This window comes from Pseudophryne corroboree, chromosome 7, assembly GCF_028390025.1.
Source record: "Pseudophryne corroboree isolate aPseCor3 chromosome 7, aPseCor3.hap2, whole genome shotgun sequence".
Taxonomy (NCBI): domain Eukaryota; kingdom Metazoa; phylum Chordata; class Amphibia; order Anura; family Myobatrachidae; genus Pseudophryne; species Pseudophryne corroboree.
The window spans coordinates 181,427,395-181,442,703 of record NC_086450.1 but is presented as its reverse complement, the minus strand read 5'-3'; the positions used below and the strand labels follow the sequence as shown (position 1 = coordinate 181,442,703).

Below are 15,309 nucleotides of genomic sequence, written 5' to 3'. Positions count from 1 at the left end.
CCCCAAGCCTCAGTTAGATTTCTGTGCCAGGCCGAACTGGATGCACACTAGGGGCTCTCCTGAGCTCCTAGAAAGAAAGTTTATTTTAGGTTTTTTATTTTACAGTGAGACCTGCTGGCAACAGGCTCACTGCATCGAGGGACTAAGGGGAGAAGAAGCGAACCTACCTGCTTGCAGCTAGCTTGGGCTTCTTAGGCTACTGGACACCATTAGCTCCAGAGGGATCGACCGCATGGAACTGGCCTTGGTGTTCGTTCCCGGAGCCGCGCCGCCGTCCCCCTTACAGAGCCAGAAGCAAGAAGAGGTCCGGAAAATCGGCGGCAGAAGACATCAGTCTTCACCAAGGTAGCGCACAGCACTGCAGCTGTGCGCCATTGCTCCTCATGCACACTTCACACTCCGGTCACTGAGGGTGCAGGGCGCTGGGGGGGGGGGGGGGGCGCCCTGAGCAGCAATAAAAACACCTTGGCTGGCAAATATATCACAATATATAGCCCCAGAGGCTATATATGTGATAAATACCCCTGCCAGAATCCATAAAAAAGCGGGAGAAAAGTCCGCGAAAAAGGGGCGGAGCTATCTCCCTCAGCACACTGGCGCCATTTTCTCTTCACAGTGCAGCTGGAAGACAGCTCCCCAGGCTCTCCCCTGTAGTTTGCAGGCTCAAAGGGTTAAAAAGAGAGGGGGGGCACTAAATTTAGGCGCAATATTGTATATACAAGCAGCTATTGGGAAAAATTCACTCAATATAGTGTTAATCCCTAAATTATATAGCGCTCTGGTGTGTGCTGGCATACTCTCTCTCTGTCTCCCCAAAGGGCTGTGTGGGGTTCTGTCCTCAGTCAGAGCATTCCCTGTGTGTGTGCGGTGTGTCGGTACGGCTGTGTCAACACGTTTGATGAGGAAGCTTATATAATGGCAGAGCAGATGCCGATAAATGTGATGTCGCCCCCTGTGGGGCCGACACCAGAGTGGATGGATAGGTGGAAGGTATAAACCGACAGTGTCAACTCCTTACATAAAAGGCTGGATGACGTAACAGCTATGGGACAGCCGGCTTCTCAGCCCGCGCCTGCCCAGGCGTCTCAAAGGCCATCAGGGGCTCAAAAACGCCCGCTCCCTCAGATGGCAGACACAGATGTCGACACGGAGTCTGACTCCAGTGTTGACGAGGTTGAGACATATACACAATCCACTAGGAACATCCGTTACATGATCCCGGCAATAAAAAATGTGTTACACATTTCTGACATTAACCCAAGTACCACTAAAAAAGGGTTTTATGTTTGGGGAGAAAAAGCAGGCAGTGTTTTGTTCCCCCATCAAATGAGTAAATGAAGTGTGAAAAAGCGTGGGTTCCCCCGATAAGAAACTGGTAATTTCTAAAAAGTTACTGATGGCGTACCCTTTCCCGCCAGAGGATAAGTTACGCTGGGAGATATCCCCTAGGGTGGATAAGGCGCTCACACGTTTGTCAAAAAAGGTGGCACTGCCGTCTTAGGATACGGCCACTTTGAAGGTACCTGCTGATAAAAAGCAGGAGGCTATCCTGAAGTCTGTATTTACACACTCAGGTACTAGACTGAGACCTGCAGATATTGCTGCTGCAGCGTGGTCTGTAACCCTGTCAAACAGGGATACTATTTTGCGAACATAAGACGTCTTATATATGAGGGATGCACAGAGGGATATTTTGCCGGCTGGCATCCAGAATTAATGCAATGTCCATTCTGTCAGGAGGGTATTAGAGACCCGACACTGCACAGGTGATGCTGACTGTAAAAGGCACATAGAGCCTTATAAGGGTGAGGAATTGTTTGGGGATGGTCTCTGGGACCTCGTATCCACAGCAACAGCTGGGAAGAAATTTTTTTTACCTCAGATTTCCTCACAGCCTAAGAAAGCACTGTATTATCAGGTACAGTCCTTTCGGCTTCAGAAAAGCAAGCGGGTAAAAGGCGCTTCCTTTCTGCACAGAGACAAGGGAAGAGGGAAAAAGCTGCACCAGTCGGCCAGTTCCCAAAATCAAAATTCTTCCCCCGCTTCCTCTGAGTCCACCGCATGACGCGGGGGCTCCACAGGCGTAGCCAGGTACGGTGGGGGGCCGCCTCAAAAATTTCAGCGATCAGTGGGCTCGCTCACAGGTGGATCCCTGGATCCTTCAAGTAGTATCTCAGGGGTGCAAGCTGGAATTCGAGGCGTCTCCCCCCCGCCGTTTCCTCAAATCTGCCTTGCCGACAACTCCCTCAGGCAGGGAGGCTGTGCTAGAGGCAATTCACAAGCTGTATTCCCAGCAGGTGATAGTCAAGGTGCCCCTACTTCAACAAGGACGGGGTTACTATTCCACACTGTTTGTGGTACCGAAACCGGACGGTTCGGTGAGACCCATTTTAAATTTGAAATCCTTGAACACATACATAAAAAAATTCAAGTTCAAGATGGAATCGCTCAGGGCGGTTATTGCAAGCCTGGAGGAGGGGGATTACATGGTATCCCTGGACATCAAGGATGCTTACCTACATGTCCCCATTTACCATCCTCACCAGGAGTACCTCAGATTTGTGGTACAGGATTGCCATTACCAATTCCAAACACTGCCGTTTGGACTGTCCACGGCACCGAGGGTCTTTACCAAGGTAATGGCAGAAATGATGATACTCCTTCGAAAAAAGGGAGTTTTAATTATCCCGTACTTGGACGATCTCCTTATAAAGGCGAGGTCCAAGGAGCAGTTGTTGGTCGGAGTAGCACTATCTCGGGAAGTGCTACAACAGCACGGATGGATTCTATACATTCCAAAGTCACAGCTGGTTCCTACCACACGCCTACTGTTCCTGGGGATGGTTCTGGACACAGAACAGAAAAAAGTTTTCTCCCGCAGGAGAAAGCCAAGGAGCTGTCATCTCTAGTCAGAGACCTCCTGAAACCAAAACAGGTATCGGTGCATCACTGCACACGAGTCCTGGGAAAAATGGTAGCTTCTTACGAAGCAAAATTCCATTCGGCAGGTTCCATGCAAGAACCTTTCAGTGGGACCTCTTGGACAAGTGGTCGGGATCGCATCTTCAGATGCATCGGCTGATAACCCTGTCTCCAAGGACGAGGGTATCTCTACTGTGGTGGCTGCAGAGTGCTCATCTTCAAGAGGGCCGCAGATTCGGCATACAGGACTGGGTCCTGGTAACCACGGATGCCAGCCTTCGAGGCTGGGGGGCAGTCACACAGGGAAGAAATTTCCAAGGACTTTGGTCAAGTCAGGAGTCGTCCCTACACATAAATATTCTGGAACTGTGGGCCATTTACAATGCCCTAAGTTTGGCAAGGCCTCTGCTTCAACACCAGCCGGTACTGATCCAATCAGACAACATCACGGCAGTCGCCCATGTAAACCGACAGGGCGGCACAAGAAGCAGGATGGCGATGGCAGAAGCCACAAGGATTCTCCGATGGGCGGAAAATCACGGCTTAGCACTGTCAGCAGTGTTCATTCCGGGAGTGGACAACTGGGAAGCAGACTTCCTCAGCGGACACGACCTACACCCGGGAGAGTGGGGACTTCATCCAGAAGTCTGCCAACTGTTGGTAAACCGTTGGGAAAGGCCACAGGTGGACATGATGGCGTCCCGCCTAAACAAAAAACTAGATATTGCGCCAGGTCAAGGGACCCTCAGGCAATAGCTGTGGACACTCTAGTGACACCGTGGGTGTACCAGTCGGTTTATGTATTCTCTCCTCTGCCTCTCATACCAAAGGTACTGAGAATAATAAGAAAACGAGGAGTAAGAACGATACTCGTGGTTCCGGATGGACCAAGAAGAGCTTGGTACCCTGAACTTCAAGAAATTATATCAGAGGACCCATGGCCTCTACCGCTCAGACAGGATCTGCTACAGCAGGGGCCCTGTCTGTTCCAAGACTTACCGCGGCTGCGTTTGACGGCATGGTGGTTGAATTCCGTATCCTAAAGGAAAAGGGCATTCCGGAGGAAGTCATTCCTACGCTGATAAAAGCCAGGAAAGAGTAACCGCAAACCATTATCACCGTATTTGGCGAAAATATGTTGCGTGGTATGAGGCCAGGAAGGCCCCAACAGAGGAATTTCAGCTGGGTCGTTTTCTGCACTTCCTACAGTCAGGAGTGACTATGGGCCTAAACTTGGGTTCCATTAAGGTCCAGATTTCGGCTCTGTCGATTTTCTTCCAGAAAGAACTGGCTTCACTGCCTGGAGTTCAGACATTTGTAAAGGGAGTGCTACATATTCAGCCCCCTTTTGTGCCTCCTGTGGCACCTTGGGATCTCAACGTGGTGTTGAGTTTCCTAAAATCACATTGGTTTGAGCCACTTAAAACTGTGGATTTGAAATATCTCACGTGGAAAGTGGTCATGTTATTGGCCTTGGCTTCGGCCAGGCGTGTGTCAGAATGGGCGGCCTTGTCAGGTAAAAGCCCTTATCTGATTTTCCATATGGATAGGGCAGAATTGAGGACTCGTCCCCAGTTTCTCCCTAAGGTGGTATCAGCTTTTCACTTAAACCAACCTATTGTAGTGCCTGCGGCTACTAGGGACTTGGAAGATTCCAAGTTACTGGACGTAGTCAGGGCCTTAAAAAATTATATTTCCAGGACGGCTGGAGTCAGGAAAACTGACTCGCTTTTTATCCTGTAGGCACCCAACAAAATAGGTGCTCCTGCTTCTAAGCAGACTATTGCTCGCTGAATTTGTAGCACAATTCAGCTGGAGCATTCTGCGGCTGGATTGCCGCATCCTAAATCAGTAAAAGCCCATTCCACGAGGAAAGTGGGCTCACCTTGGGCGGCTGCCCGAGGGGTCTCGGCTTTACAACTTTGCCGAGCTGCAACTTGGTCAGGGGCAAACACGTTTGCTAAATTCTACAAATTTGATACCCTGGCTGAGGAGGACCTTGAGTTCTCTCATTCGGTGCTGCAGAGTCATCCGCACTCTCCCGCCCGTTTGGGAGCTTTGGTATAATCCCCATGGTCCTTTCGGAGTTCCCAGCATCCACTAGGACGTTAGAGAAAATAAGATTTTACTCACCGGTAAATCTATTTCTCGTAGTCCGTAGTGGATGCTGGGCGCCCATCCCAAGTGCGGATTGTCTGCAATACTTGTATATAGTTATTGTTAACTAAAGGGTTATTGTTATGAGCCATCTGTTGAGAGGCTCAGTTATGTTTCATACTGTTAACTGGATATGGTATCACGAGTTATACGGTGTGATTGGTGTGGCTGGTATGAGTCTTACCCGGGATTCAAAATCCTTCCTTATTGTGTCAGCTTTTCCGGGCACAGTATCCTAACTGAGGCTTGGAGGAGGGTCATAGTGGGAGGAGCCAGTGCACACCAGGTAGTCTAAAAGCTTTCTTTTAGTTGTGCCCAGTCTCCTGCGGAGCCGCTATTCCCCATGGTCCTTTCGGAGTTCCCAGCATCCACTACGGACTACGAGAAATAGATTTACCGGTGAGTAAAAATAAGAATTTACTTACCGATAATTCTATTTCTCGGAGTCCGTAGTGGATGCTGGGGTTCCTGAAAGGACCATGGGGAATAGCGGCTCCGCAGGAGACAGGGCACAAAAGTAAAGCTTTACGATCAGGTGGTGTGCACTGGCTCCTCCCCCTATGACCCTCCTCCAAGCCTCAGTTAGGTACTGTGCCCGGACGAGCGTACACAATAAGGAAGGATTTATGAATCCCGGGTAAGACTCATACCAGCCACACCAATCACACCGTACAACCTGTGATATAAACCCAGTTAACAGTATGATAACAGAAGAGCCTCTAAAAGATGGCTCCCTACAACAATAACCCGAATTAGTTAACAATAACTATGTACAATTATTGCAGATAATCCGCACTTGGGATGGGCGCCCAGCATCCACTACGGACTCCGAGAAATAGAATTATCGGTAAGTAAATTCTTATTTTCTCTATCGTCCTAGTGGATGCTGGGGTTCCTGAAAGGACCATGGGGATTATACCAAAGCTCCCAAACGGGCGGGAGAGTGCGGATGACTCTGCAGCACCGAATGAGAGAACTCCAGGTCCTCCTTAGCCAGAGTATCAAATTTGTAAAATTTTACAAACGTGTTCTCCCCTGACCACGTAGCTGCTCGGCAAAGTTGTAATGCCGAGACCCCTCGGGCAGCCGCCCAAGATGAGCCCACCTTCCTTGTGGAGTGGGCCTTTACAGATTTAGGCTGTGGCAAGCCTGCCACAGAATGTGCAAGTTGGATTGTGCTACAGATCCAACGAGCAATCGTCTGCTTAGACGCAGGAGCACCCATCTTGTTGGGTGCATACAATATAAACAACGAGTCAGATTTTCTGACTCCAGCTGTCCTTGCAATATATATTTTCAATGCTCTGACAACATCCAGTAACTTGGAGTCCTCCAAGTCACTTGTAGCCGCAGGCACTACAATAGGCTGGTTCAGATGAAATGCTGACACCACCTTAGGGAGAAAATGCGGACGAGTCCGCAGTTCTGCCCTGTCCGAATGGAAAATCAGATATGGGCTTTTGTAAGATAAAGCTGCCAGTTCTGACACTCTCCTGGCCGAAGCCAGGGCTAGTAGCATGGTCACTTTCCATGTGAGATATTTCAAATCCACATTATTTAGTGGTTCAAACCAATGAGATTTGAGAAAGTCCAAAACAACATTGAGATCCCACGGTGCCACTGGGGGCACCACAGGAGGCTGTATATGCAGCACTCCCTTAACAAAAGTCTGGACTTCAGGAACTGAAGCCAATTCTTTCTGGAAGAAAATCGACAGGGCCGAAATTTGAACCTTAATAGATCCCAATTTGAGACCCATAGACAATCCTGATTGCAGGAAATGTAGGAATCGACCCAGTTGAAATTCCTCCGTCGGAGCACTCCGATCCTCGCACCACGCAACATATTTTCGCCAAATGCGGTGATAATGTTGCGCGGTTACTTCCTTCCGTGCTTTAATCAAAGTAGGAATGACTTCTTCCGGCATGCCTTTTTCCTTTAGGATCCGGCGTTCAACCGCCATGCCGTCAAACGCAGCCGCGGTAAGTCTTGAAACAGACAGGGACCCTGCTGAAGCAAGTCCCTTCTCAGAGGTAGAGGCCACGGATCTTCCGTGATCATCTCTTGAAGTTCCGGGTACCAAGTTCTTCTTGGCCAATCCGGAACCACTAGTATCGTTCTTACGCCTCTTTGCCGTATAATTCTCAATACTTTTGGTATGAGAGGCAGAGGAGGAAACACATATACCGACTGGTACACCCAAGGCGTTACCAGCGCGTCCACAGCTATTGCCTGCGGATCTCTTGACCTGGCGCAATACCTGTCCAGTTTTTTGTTGAGGCGAGACGCCATCATGTCCACCATTGGTCTTTCCCAACGGGTTACCAGCATGTGGAAAACTTCTGGATGAAGTCCCCACTCTCCCGGGTGAAGGTCGTGTCTGTTGAGGAAGTCTGTTTCCCAGTTGTCCACTCCCGGGATGAACACTGCTGACAGTGCTATCACATGATTTTCCGCCCAGCGAAGAATCCTTGCAGCTTCTGCCATTGCACTCCTGCTTCTTGTGCCGCCCTGTCTGTTCACATGGGCGACTGCCGTGATGTTGTCCGACTGGATCAACACCGGCTTTCCCTGAAGCAGAGGTTCTGCCTGGCTTAGAGCATTGTAGATTGCTCTTAGTTCCAGAATGTTTATGTGAAGAGACGTTTCCAGGCTCGTCCACACTCCCTGGAAGTTTCTTCCTTGTGTGACTGCTCCCCAGCCTCTCAGGCTGGCGTCCGTGGTCACCAGGATCCAATCCTGTATGCCGGATCTGCGGCCCTCCAATAGATGAGCACTCTGTAACCACCACAGAAGAGATACCCTTGTCCTTGGAGACAGGGTTATCCGCTGGTGCATCTGAAGATGCGACCCTGACCATTTGTCCAACAGATCCCTCTGGAAAATTCTTGCGTGGAATCTGCCGAATGGAATTGCTTCGTAAGAAGCCACCATTTTTCCCAGGACTCTTGTGCATTGATGTACAGACACCTTTCCTGGTTTTAGGAGGTTCCTGACAAGCTCGGATAACTCCTTGGCTTTTTCCTCCGGGAGAAAAACCTTTTTCTGAACCGTGTCCAGAATCATCCCTAGGAACAACAGACGTGTTGTCGGAATTAACTGGGATTTTGGAATATTCAGAATCCACCCGTGCTGTTTTAGCACTTCTTGAGACAGTGCTAATCCCATCTCTAGCTGTTCTCTGGACCTTGCCCTTATTAGGAGATCGTCCAAGTATGGGATAATTAATACGCCTTTTCTTCGAAGAAGAATCATCATCTCGGCCATTACCTTGGTAAAGACCCGAGGTGCCGTGGACAATCCGAACGGCAGCGTCTGAAACTGATAGTGACAGTTCTGTACGACGAACCTGAGGTACCCCTGGTGTGAGGGGTAAATTGGAACGTGGAGATACGCATCCTTGATGTCCAAGGATACCATAAAGTCCCCTTCTTCCAGGTTCGCTATCACTGCTCTGAGTGACTCCATCTTGAACTTGAACTTCTTTATGTACAGGTTCAAGGACTTCAGATTTAGAATAGGTCTTACCGAGCCATCCGGCTTCGGTACCACAAATAGAGTGGAATAATACCCCTTTCCTTGTTGTAAAAGAGGTACCTTGACTATCACCTGCTGAGAGTACAGCTTGTGAATGGCTTCCAAGACCGTCACCCTGTCGGAGGGGGACGTTGGTAAAGCAGACTTCAGGAAACGGCGAGGTGGATTCGTCTCTAGTTCTAACCTGTACCCCTGAGACATTATCTGTAGGATCCAGGGATCTACCTGCGAGTGAGCCCACTGCGCGCTGAAATTCTTGAGACGACCCCCCACCGCCCCCGAGTCCGCTTGAGAAGCCCCAGCGTCATGCTGAGGCTTTTGTAGAAGCGGGGGAGGGCTTCTGTTCCTGGGAAGGAGCTGCCTGTTGCTGTCTCTTCCCCCTTCCTCTGCCTCGTGGCAGATATGAATATCCCTTTGCTCTCTTGTTTTTAAAGGAACGAAAGGGCTGCGGTTGAAAAGTCTGTGTCTTTTTCTGTTGGGGAGTGACTTGAGGTAAAAAGGTGGATTTCCCGGCTGTAGCCGTGGCCACCAAATCCGATAGACCGACTCCAAATAACTCCTCCCCTTTATACGGCAAAACTTCCATATGCCGTTTTGAGTCCGCATCGCCTGACCACTGTCGCGTCCATAAACTTCTTCTGGCCGAAATGGACATAGCACTTACCCGTGATGCCAGTGTGCAGATATCCCTCTGTGCATCACGCATATAAAGAAATGCATCCTTTATTTGCTCTAAAGACAGTAAAACATTGTCCCTATCCAGGGTATCAATATTTTCAATCAGGGACTCTGACCAAGCTACCCCAGCACTGCACATCCAGGCTGTCGCTATAGCTGGTCGTAGTATAACACCTGTATGTGTGTATATACTTTTTTGGATATTTTCCATCCTCCTATCTGCTGGATCTTTAAGTGCGGCCGTCTCAGGAGAGGGTAACGCCACTTGTTTTGATAAGCGTGTGAGCGCCTTGTCCACCCTAGGAGGTGTTTCCCAGCGCGCCCTAACCTCTGGCGGGAAAGGGTATAAAGCCAATAACTTCTTTGAAATTAGCATTTTTTTATCGGGGGCAACCCACGCTTCATCACACACCTCATTTAATTCTTCTGATTCAGGAAAAACTATAGGTAGTTTTTTCACACCCCACATAATACCCTGTTTAGTGGTACCTGTAGTATCAGCTATATGTAACGCCTCCTTCATTGCCAAAATCATATAACGTGTGGCCCTACTGGAAAATACGGTTGATTCGTCACCGTCACCACTAGAATCAGTGCCTGTGTCTGGGTCTGTGTCGACCGACTGAGGCAAAGGGCGTTTTACAGCCCCTGACGGTGTTTGAGGCGCCTGGACAGGCACTAATTGATTGTCCGGCCGTCTCATGTCGTCAAACGACTGCTTTAGCGTGTTGACACTATCCCGTAATTCCATAAATAAAGGCATCCATTCTGGTGTCGACCCCCTAGGAGGTGACATCCCCATATTTGGCAATTGCTCCGCCTCCACACCAATATCGTCCTCATACATGTCGACACACACGTACCGACACACAGCAGACACACAGGGAATGCTCTTAAGGAAGACAGGACCCCACTAGCCCTTTGGGGAGACAGAGGGAGAGTTTGCCAGCACACACCAAAAGCGCTATATATGACAGGGATAGCCTTATAATAAGTGCTCCCTGTATAGCTGCTTTAATAATATATTTTTGCCACAATTTTGCCCCCCCCTCTCTTTTTTACCCTGTTTCTGTAGTGCAGTGCAGGGGAGAGCCTGGGAGCCGTCCTGACCAGCGGAGCTGTGTAAGGAAAATGGCGCTGTGTGCTGAGGAGATAGGCCCCGCCCCTTTTTCGGCGGGCTCGTCTCCCGCTCTTTAGTGGATTCTGGCAGGGGTTAAATATCTCCATATAGCCCCCGGAGGCTATATGTGAGGTATTTTTAGCCAAATTAGGTTTTCATTTGCCTCCCAGGGCGCCCCCCTCCCAGCGCCCTGCACCCTCAGTGACTGCCGTGTGAAGTGTGCTGAGAGGAAAATGGCGCACAGCTGCAGTGCTGTGCGCTACCTTTAGAAGACTGAGGAGTCTTCTGCCGCCGATTCTGGACCTCTTCTCGTTTCAGCATCTGCAAGGGGGCCGGCGGCGAGGCTCCGGTGACCATCCAGGCTGTACCTGTGATCGTCCCTCTGGAGCTAATGTCCAGTAGCCAAGAAGCCAATCCATCCTGCACGCAGGTGAGTTCACTTCTTCTCCCCTAAGTCCCTCGTTGCAGTGATCCTGTTGCCAGCAGGACTCACTGTAAAATAAAAAACCTAAGCTAAACTTTTCTAAGCAGCTCTTTAGGAGAGCCACCTAGATTGCACCCTTCTCGGCCGGGCACAAAAATCTAACTGAGGCTTGGAGGAGGGTCATAGGGGGAGGAGCCAGTGCACACCACCTGATCGTAAAGCTTTACTTTTGTGCCCTGTCTCCTGCGGAGCCGCTATTCCCCATGGTCCTTTCAGGAACCCCAGCATCCACTAGGACGATAGAGAAATCTTATTATTATTATTATCTTTCATTGATATTACAATTTGTGGGGTAAATTGCCTAAAAATGTGATCTACTATTGCTGTAATTTCACTGATAAGCTAGCAACTTCTGCAACCCTTGAAATAAACTATAGGTATTCCTTTCTGTTAAATTATAGCAACAGTGTATTTCTGAGGTTTTAATGCACAACTTCGCATAGAACTCCTATTTTAAGTATTATAAGATATTCAAATAATTGTAGTGCTCGGTATAAAAACTCATTGTACACAAATCAATTTTTTAATGTACTTATCCTATACACTTTGATTGCAGCTGTTGCTGAAGTACAGTACACCTCCCATTATGCTCAGCTAGTTCTGTGTCTTAGAACCCTATCATTCCCCATCAATTCTCTTACATTTGACCTCATATTGTCCATGTCTACTCACATCAGAGCTTACCTATTTCTGGTGACATGGCTCTGTGCCGCCGACTCTTTCCTTTGCTTTTGGTTGTTCTGTTGCTTTTGCCACTGGTATGTGTTTCGCTGTGCTGTTTGTTTTGCCCCCCACCCTTCCCTTGTGGAGCTTGACTTCTCTGGGTAGCTTTTGCTGGTGTAGCCCACGGGAGATATCGTGTCTCTCCTTTTATATCTCCGCCCAAAGATCCCTTTTCCCGCCCAATCCCTCGCTGTGCTATCTCCAGTGCTGGTGGGGCTTGTGTGCTAGTTGGTGGGGGCTCACGTCCATGATTTGGATCTTTCCTCAGCTGAGAATCTTTGACCTCCTGTTTTGGAGTTAGTACTTGGGGGATAATAGACTTTGGAGTATTAATATTTGCTTTTGGAGGTGGGTGTGATGTTAGGCGTGTATCTGATTGCTTAACTACTTCATGGTGAACAACTGAACCATTTGCTGATTTTTCTTGCATTGGTGTCATCTGTCCTGTGACTCCATGAGGTTCCTTATCTTGTGATATTTGGTTGACAGTGGCGCAGCTCCTAATAAGAGGCTTCCGGGCAGTGACCACATTTGCTGGCTTTTGTTCCTGAAAGTCAGGTGGCTTAGAGTCTGTAAGCACTTGGGTTGAAGCAGTATCCAATGGAGCAGGTTGATTAGTTAGTGAACTATTTGGAGATGTTGATCTACAAGATAAGTCCTGTGATGAACGGATTAATTGTTGCTGGGATACAGTTCTTTTGATGCGAGAAAGCTCTTGGGAAAAACGTGCTTCAATGTCACTGACACGCCCAGAGATGGCCCCTCTATCATCCAGTGAACCTGCCTTGTATCTCCATGAGGGACACCTCAAGGTATATCCTCCAATCTCTGATCTCACACCATCTCTTAGGTCATCCCTTAGCTCCTCAGTGGAGGACTCTAAGCCACTAGCCAGCCCATCTGCTCCTGGCTGATCAAATGACCTTGCCTTGCGCAGTGGTAACCAGGACTGTACAGGGAAAGGGCTGTCGGTTTGATCCAGGCTTTTTCTTCGCTCTTCAAGACAACGTAGTTTATCAAATATCTTGGAGCCTGAGCGGACCAACTTTGGAGATGCACGCAGGATGGACACTCGTCCTGATGTGTCGCTTACTGGTGTTACAGGACGTGAGTCTTGACCACTGACCTGAGAACCAGCTGAAGACTTTGGCCTCTTAACCTTCTCCTCAAACTCTTCAGCCACTGTGTCTTGATACTGAGAAGGCATTAGAGTTTTCTTTCGGGGTGTAAGTATTGTAGATGGGCCACGGCCACTAGGTATAGGATTGGCAGCTGGACGTTGCCCAGGACGTGGAGAAGGAGGAGGTAGAACTGGTCTGGGATTCTGAAGTGGTCGAGGGGAATCTGGAATGGAACCGTTTATGCTGCCTCTCCGCAAACCCCCTTCTGGTAGAAAGCTGAAAAGGAAAGCAAAGGTGAGAATGATTTTTGCAATGTACAGAAAATTTGTAGTTCTCTTTGTTTTTCAGATATTACTGTGCTATAGTTTTATGTTACATTCCTTATGTTATCTAGGCAAAGTGTACTGTTTGTTTAATCTAAGTGTTCCAATCACATGTTGTATATGACATATTAAACAGCCATGCCTTTGATAACTTCCTATGATGTTAATCTCTTTGTACTAAGTTTATTTATAACATGATATGAATTATGAAAGCTAAGAATACTGGTCTGCCTCCGCTCTAGAATCCACAACTTTGGCTCAGCAGGGTCATATGCTCACTGTCACTAGGAATATCTATTGGATTACTGTGGTACCAATAAGCATCAGAGCTCTTGTGTTGTTGTAAGAAGCAGTCCTTACTTCATTAAACTTCTCTCGAAGTTACAGTACAATCCCCTTTTAAATAAACCTTATATGTGCAGCATGTTTATAGGACAGAAGCTCCTCTCATTTCAGGAGTACTGGAACCTGTGTCTTGAACTACATTTACTAGAATACACAGCTGATGTCAATGACAGCTTAAGAGCAACAAGTTCCTTAAAAGTCTGATGTGTGTTGTGCTTGGTGTTGTGCAGTGCTGGGAAGTGCTGGCAACGTCTGACAAAGAGATTGAAACCAGAAGACCTCACGTTTACAATAACAGCCGACATGGTGTGGCATTAGCAATCATCTCTGATAGTAGTAATGAGCTTGCAGCTACAATCTGTCCACCTGCTGTTTATTCAAGGTATGACTACAGTATGTTATCTCATGACCCTACTACAATCAGTCTCCCTTAAGCACAGGGCCGGTGCTAGGGTGTTCGGCGCCCCCCTGCAAACTATAAATTTGCGCCCTCCCTCCCATATTTAATAAAGGGATAGCATATGCCGTGAAGGGGTGTGGTCTCACAAGGAAGGGGCATGGCCACACAACAATAGCAATTCTAATTACGCCACACAGCAGCACTATCTTATTCACATTACACTGCACATAGAGCCCCTGATTCATATTACACCACATAGTAGTGTCCCTTATTCACGCTATGCTACACAGTAGTGAATCCTGTGTTACAGTACTATTTACTCCGAGTGCCCCTATATATATATATATAGTCATCTCGGGGGTCTGGCACTCCGTAGTTGATAGTAACTTGTGCCGGTGCCTTCGCTTTACAATGTAAATACAGGCTCGGCGGCACGGCACTCGGCTCTTCTATTTGAATAAATGATGCGGACCACAGTCTGCTGATCAACGTTTCAATATAATTAAATATTTTCGTCCTGACGAAAATATTTAATTATATTGAAACGATGATCAGCAGACTGTGGTCCGCATCATTTATTCAAATAGAAGAGCCGAGTGCCGCGCCGCCGAGCCTGTGTGTATATATATATATATATATATATATATATACACAGTGAATATATAGAAGATGGAGAGAGACGGCACTCCAGAGACTTCACTTACGATAAATGTCACCACAAGTGTTTATTCTAACATACAGTATCAATGTTTCGGAGCCAGTTGCCCCTTTCTCATGTCTTGACCACTGGCCACGAAACGTCAATATGTTAGAATAAACACTTATGGTGACATTTACCGTGAGTGAAGTCTCTAGAGTGCCATCCCTCTCCATCTTCTGCATATTTAGGGGTGCAATCCCGGATGGGTCATAAGGAGTGCTGGGATGTTTGGATTTACTATATATATATATATATATATATCCAGCAGGTGGTTGCACTCACATCTTCAAATTATGTAACCGCTGGGGTGTCCACTCGAATACCGAGGTATCCAAATGTAGAGAAAGAAATTCAGAGGGGGCACTCTCCAGACTTTTTTCATAAACAACTATTGCTGGATGTTTGGATCTTTTGCTCACGGTTGGTGGAAGTTGTGGATGTTGTACAGTACCTCCTGAGGAAGGCCCTTGCTTTGGGCCGAAAGCGCTTGAGGAAATGCTGATCATGTAAAGTATAAATATCAATAAATGAACAGTTGTTTATGAAAAAAGTCTGGAGAGTGCCCCCTCTGAATTTCTTTCTCTATATATATATATATATATATATGAATCAGCATCAATATGAAATTGCATTCACTCTCTGAGCATGGTTCATGTATAATTGTGAGTGCTGCTTGCAAATGAACATTAAATATATATATGTATATAGTAAGCTGTATGCCGGCACTCCTGCTGGAGGCCGGTCAACAATGTATACATCGAGGCGAGACTCCAATCGACTTATAATGAAAAGATTCTCA

At 47.7% G+C, this 15,309-nt stretch overlaps 1 protein-coding gene across 1 annotated transcript in view; it reads right to left on the bottom strand.

The window, feature by feature from the left end:
* The window catches only part of SPEG (striated muscle enriched protein kinase), a 519,092-nt gene that overhangs the window by 281,424 nt on the left and 222,359 nt on the right, over positions 1-15,309 (bottom strand). Inside the window, exon 4 of the mRNA XM_063933852.1 lies at positions 11,583-13,018. Within this exon, the coding sequence (XP_063789922.1) occupies positions 11,583-13,018 (1,436 nt within the window). The remainder of the gene's footprint in view (positions 1-11,582; positions 13,019-15,309) is intronic.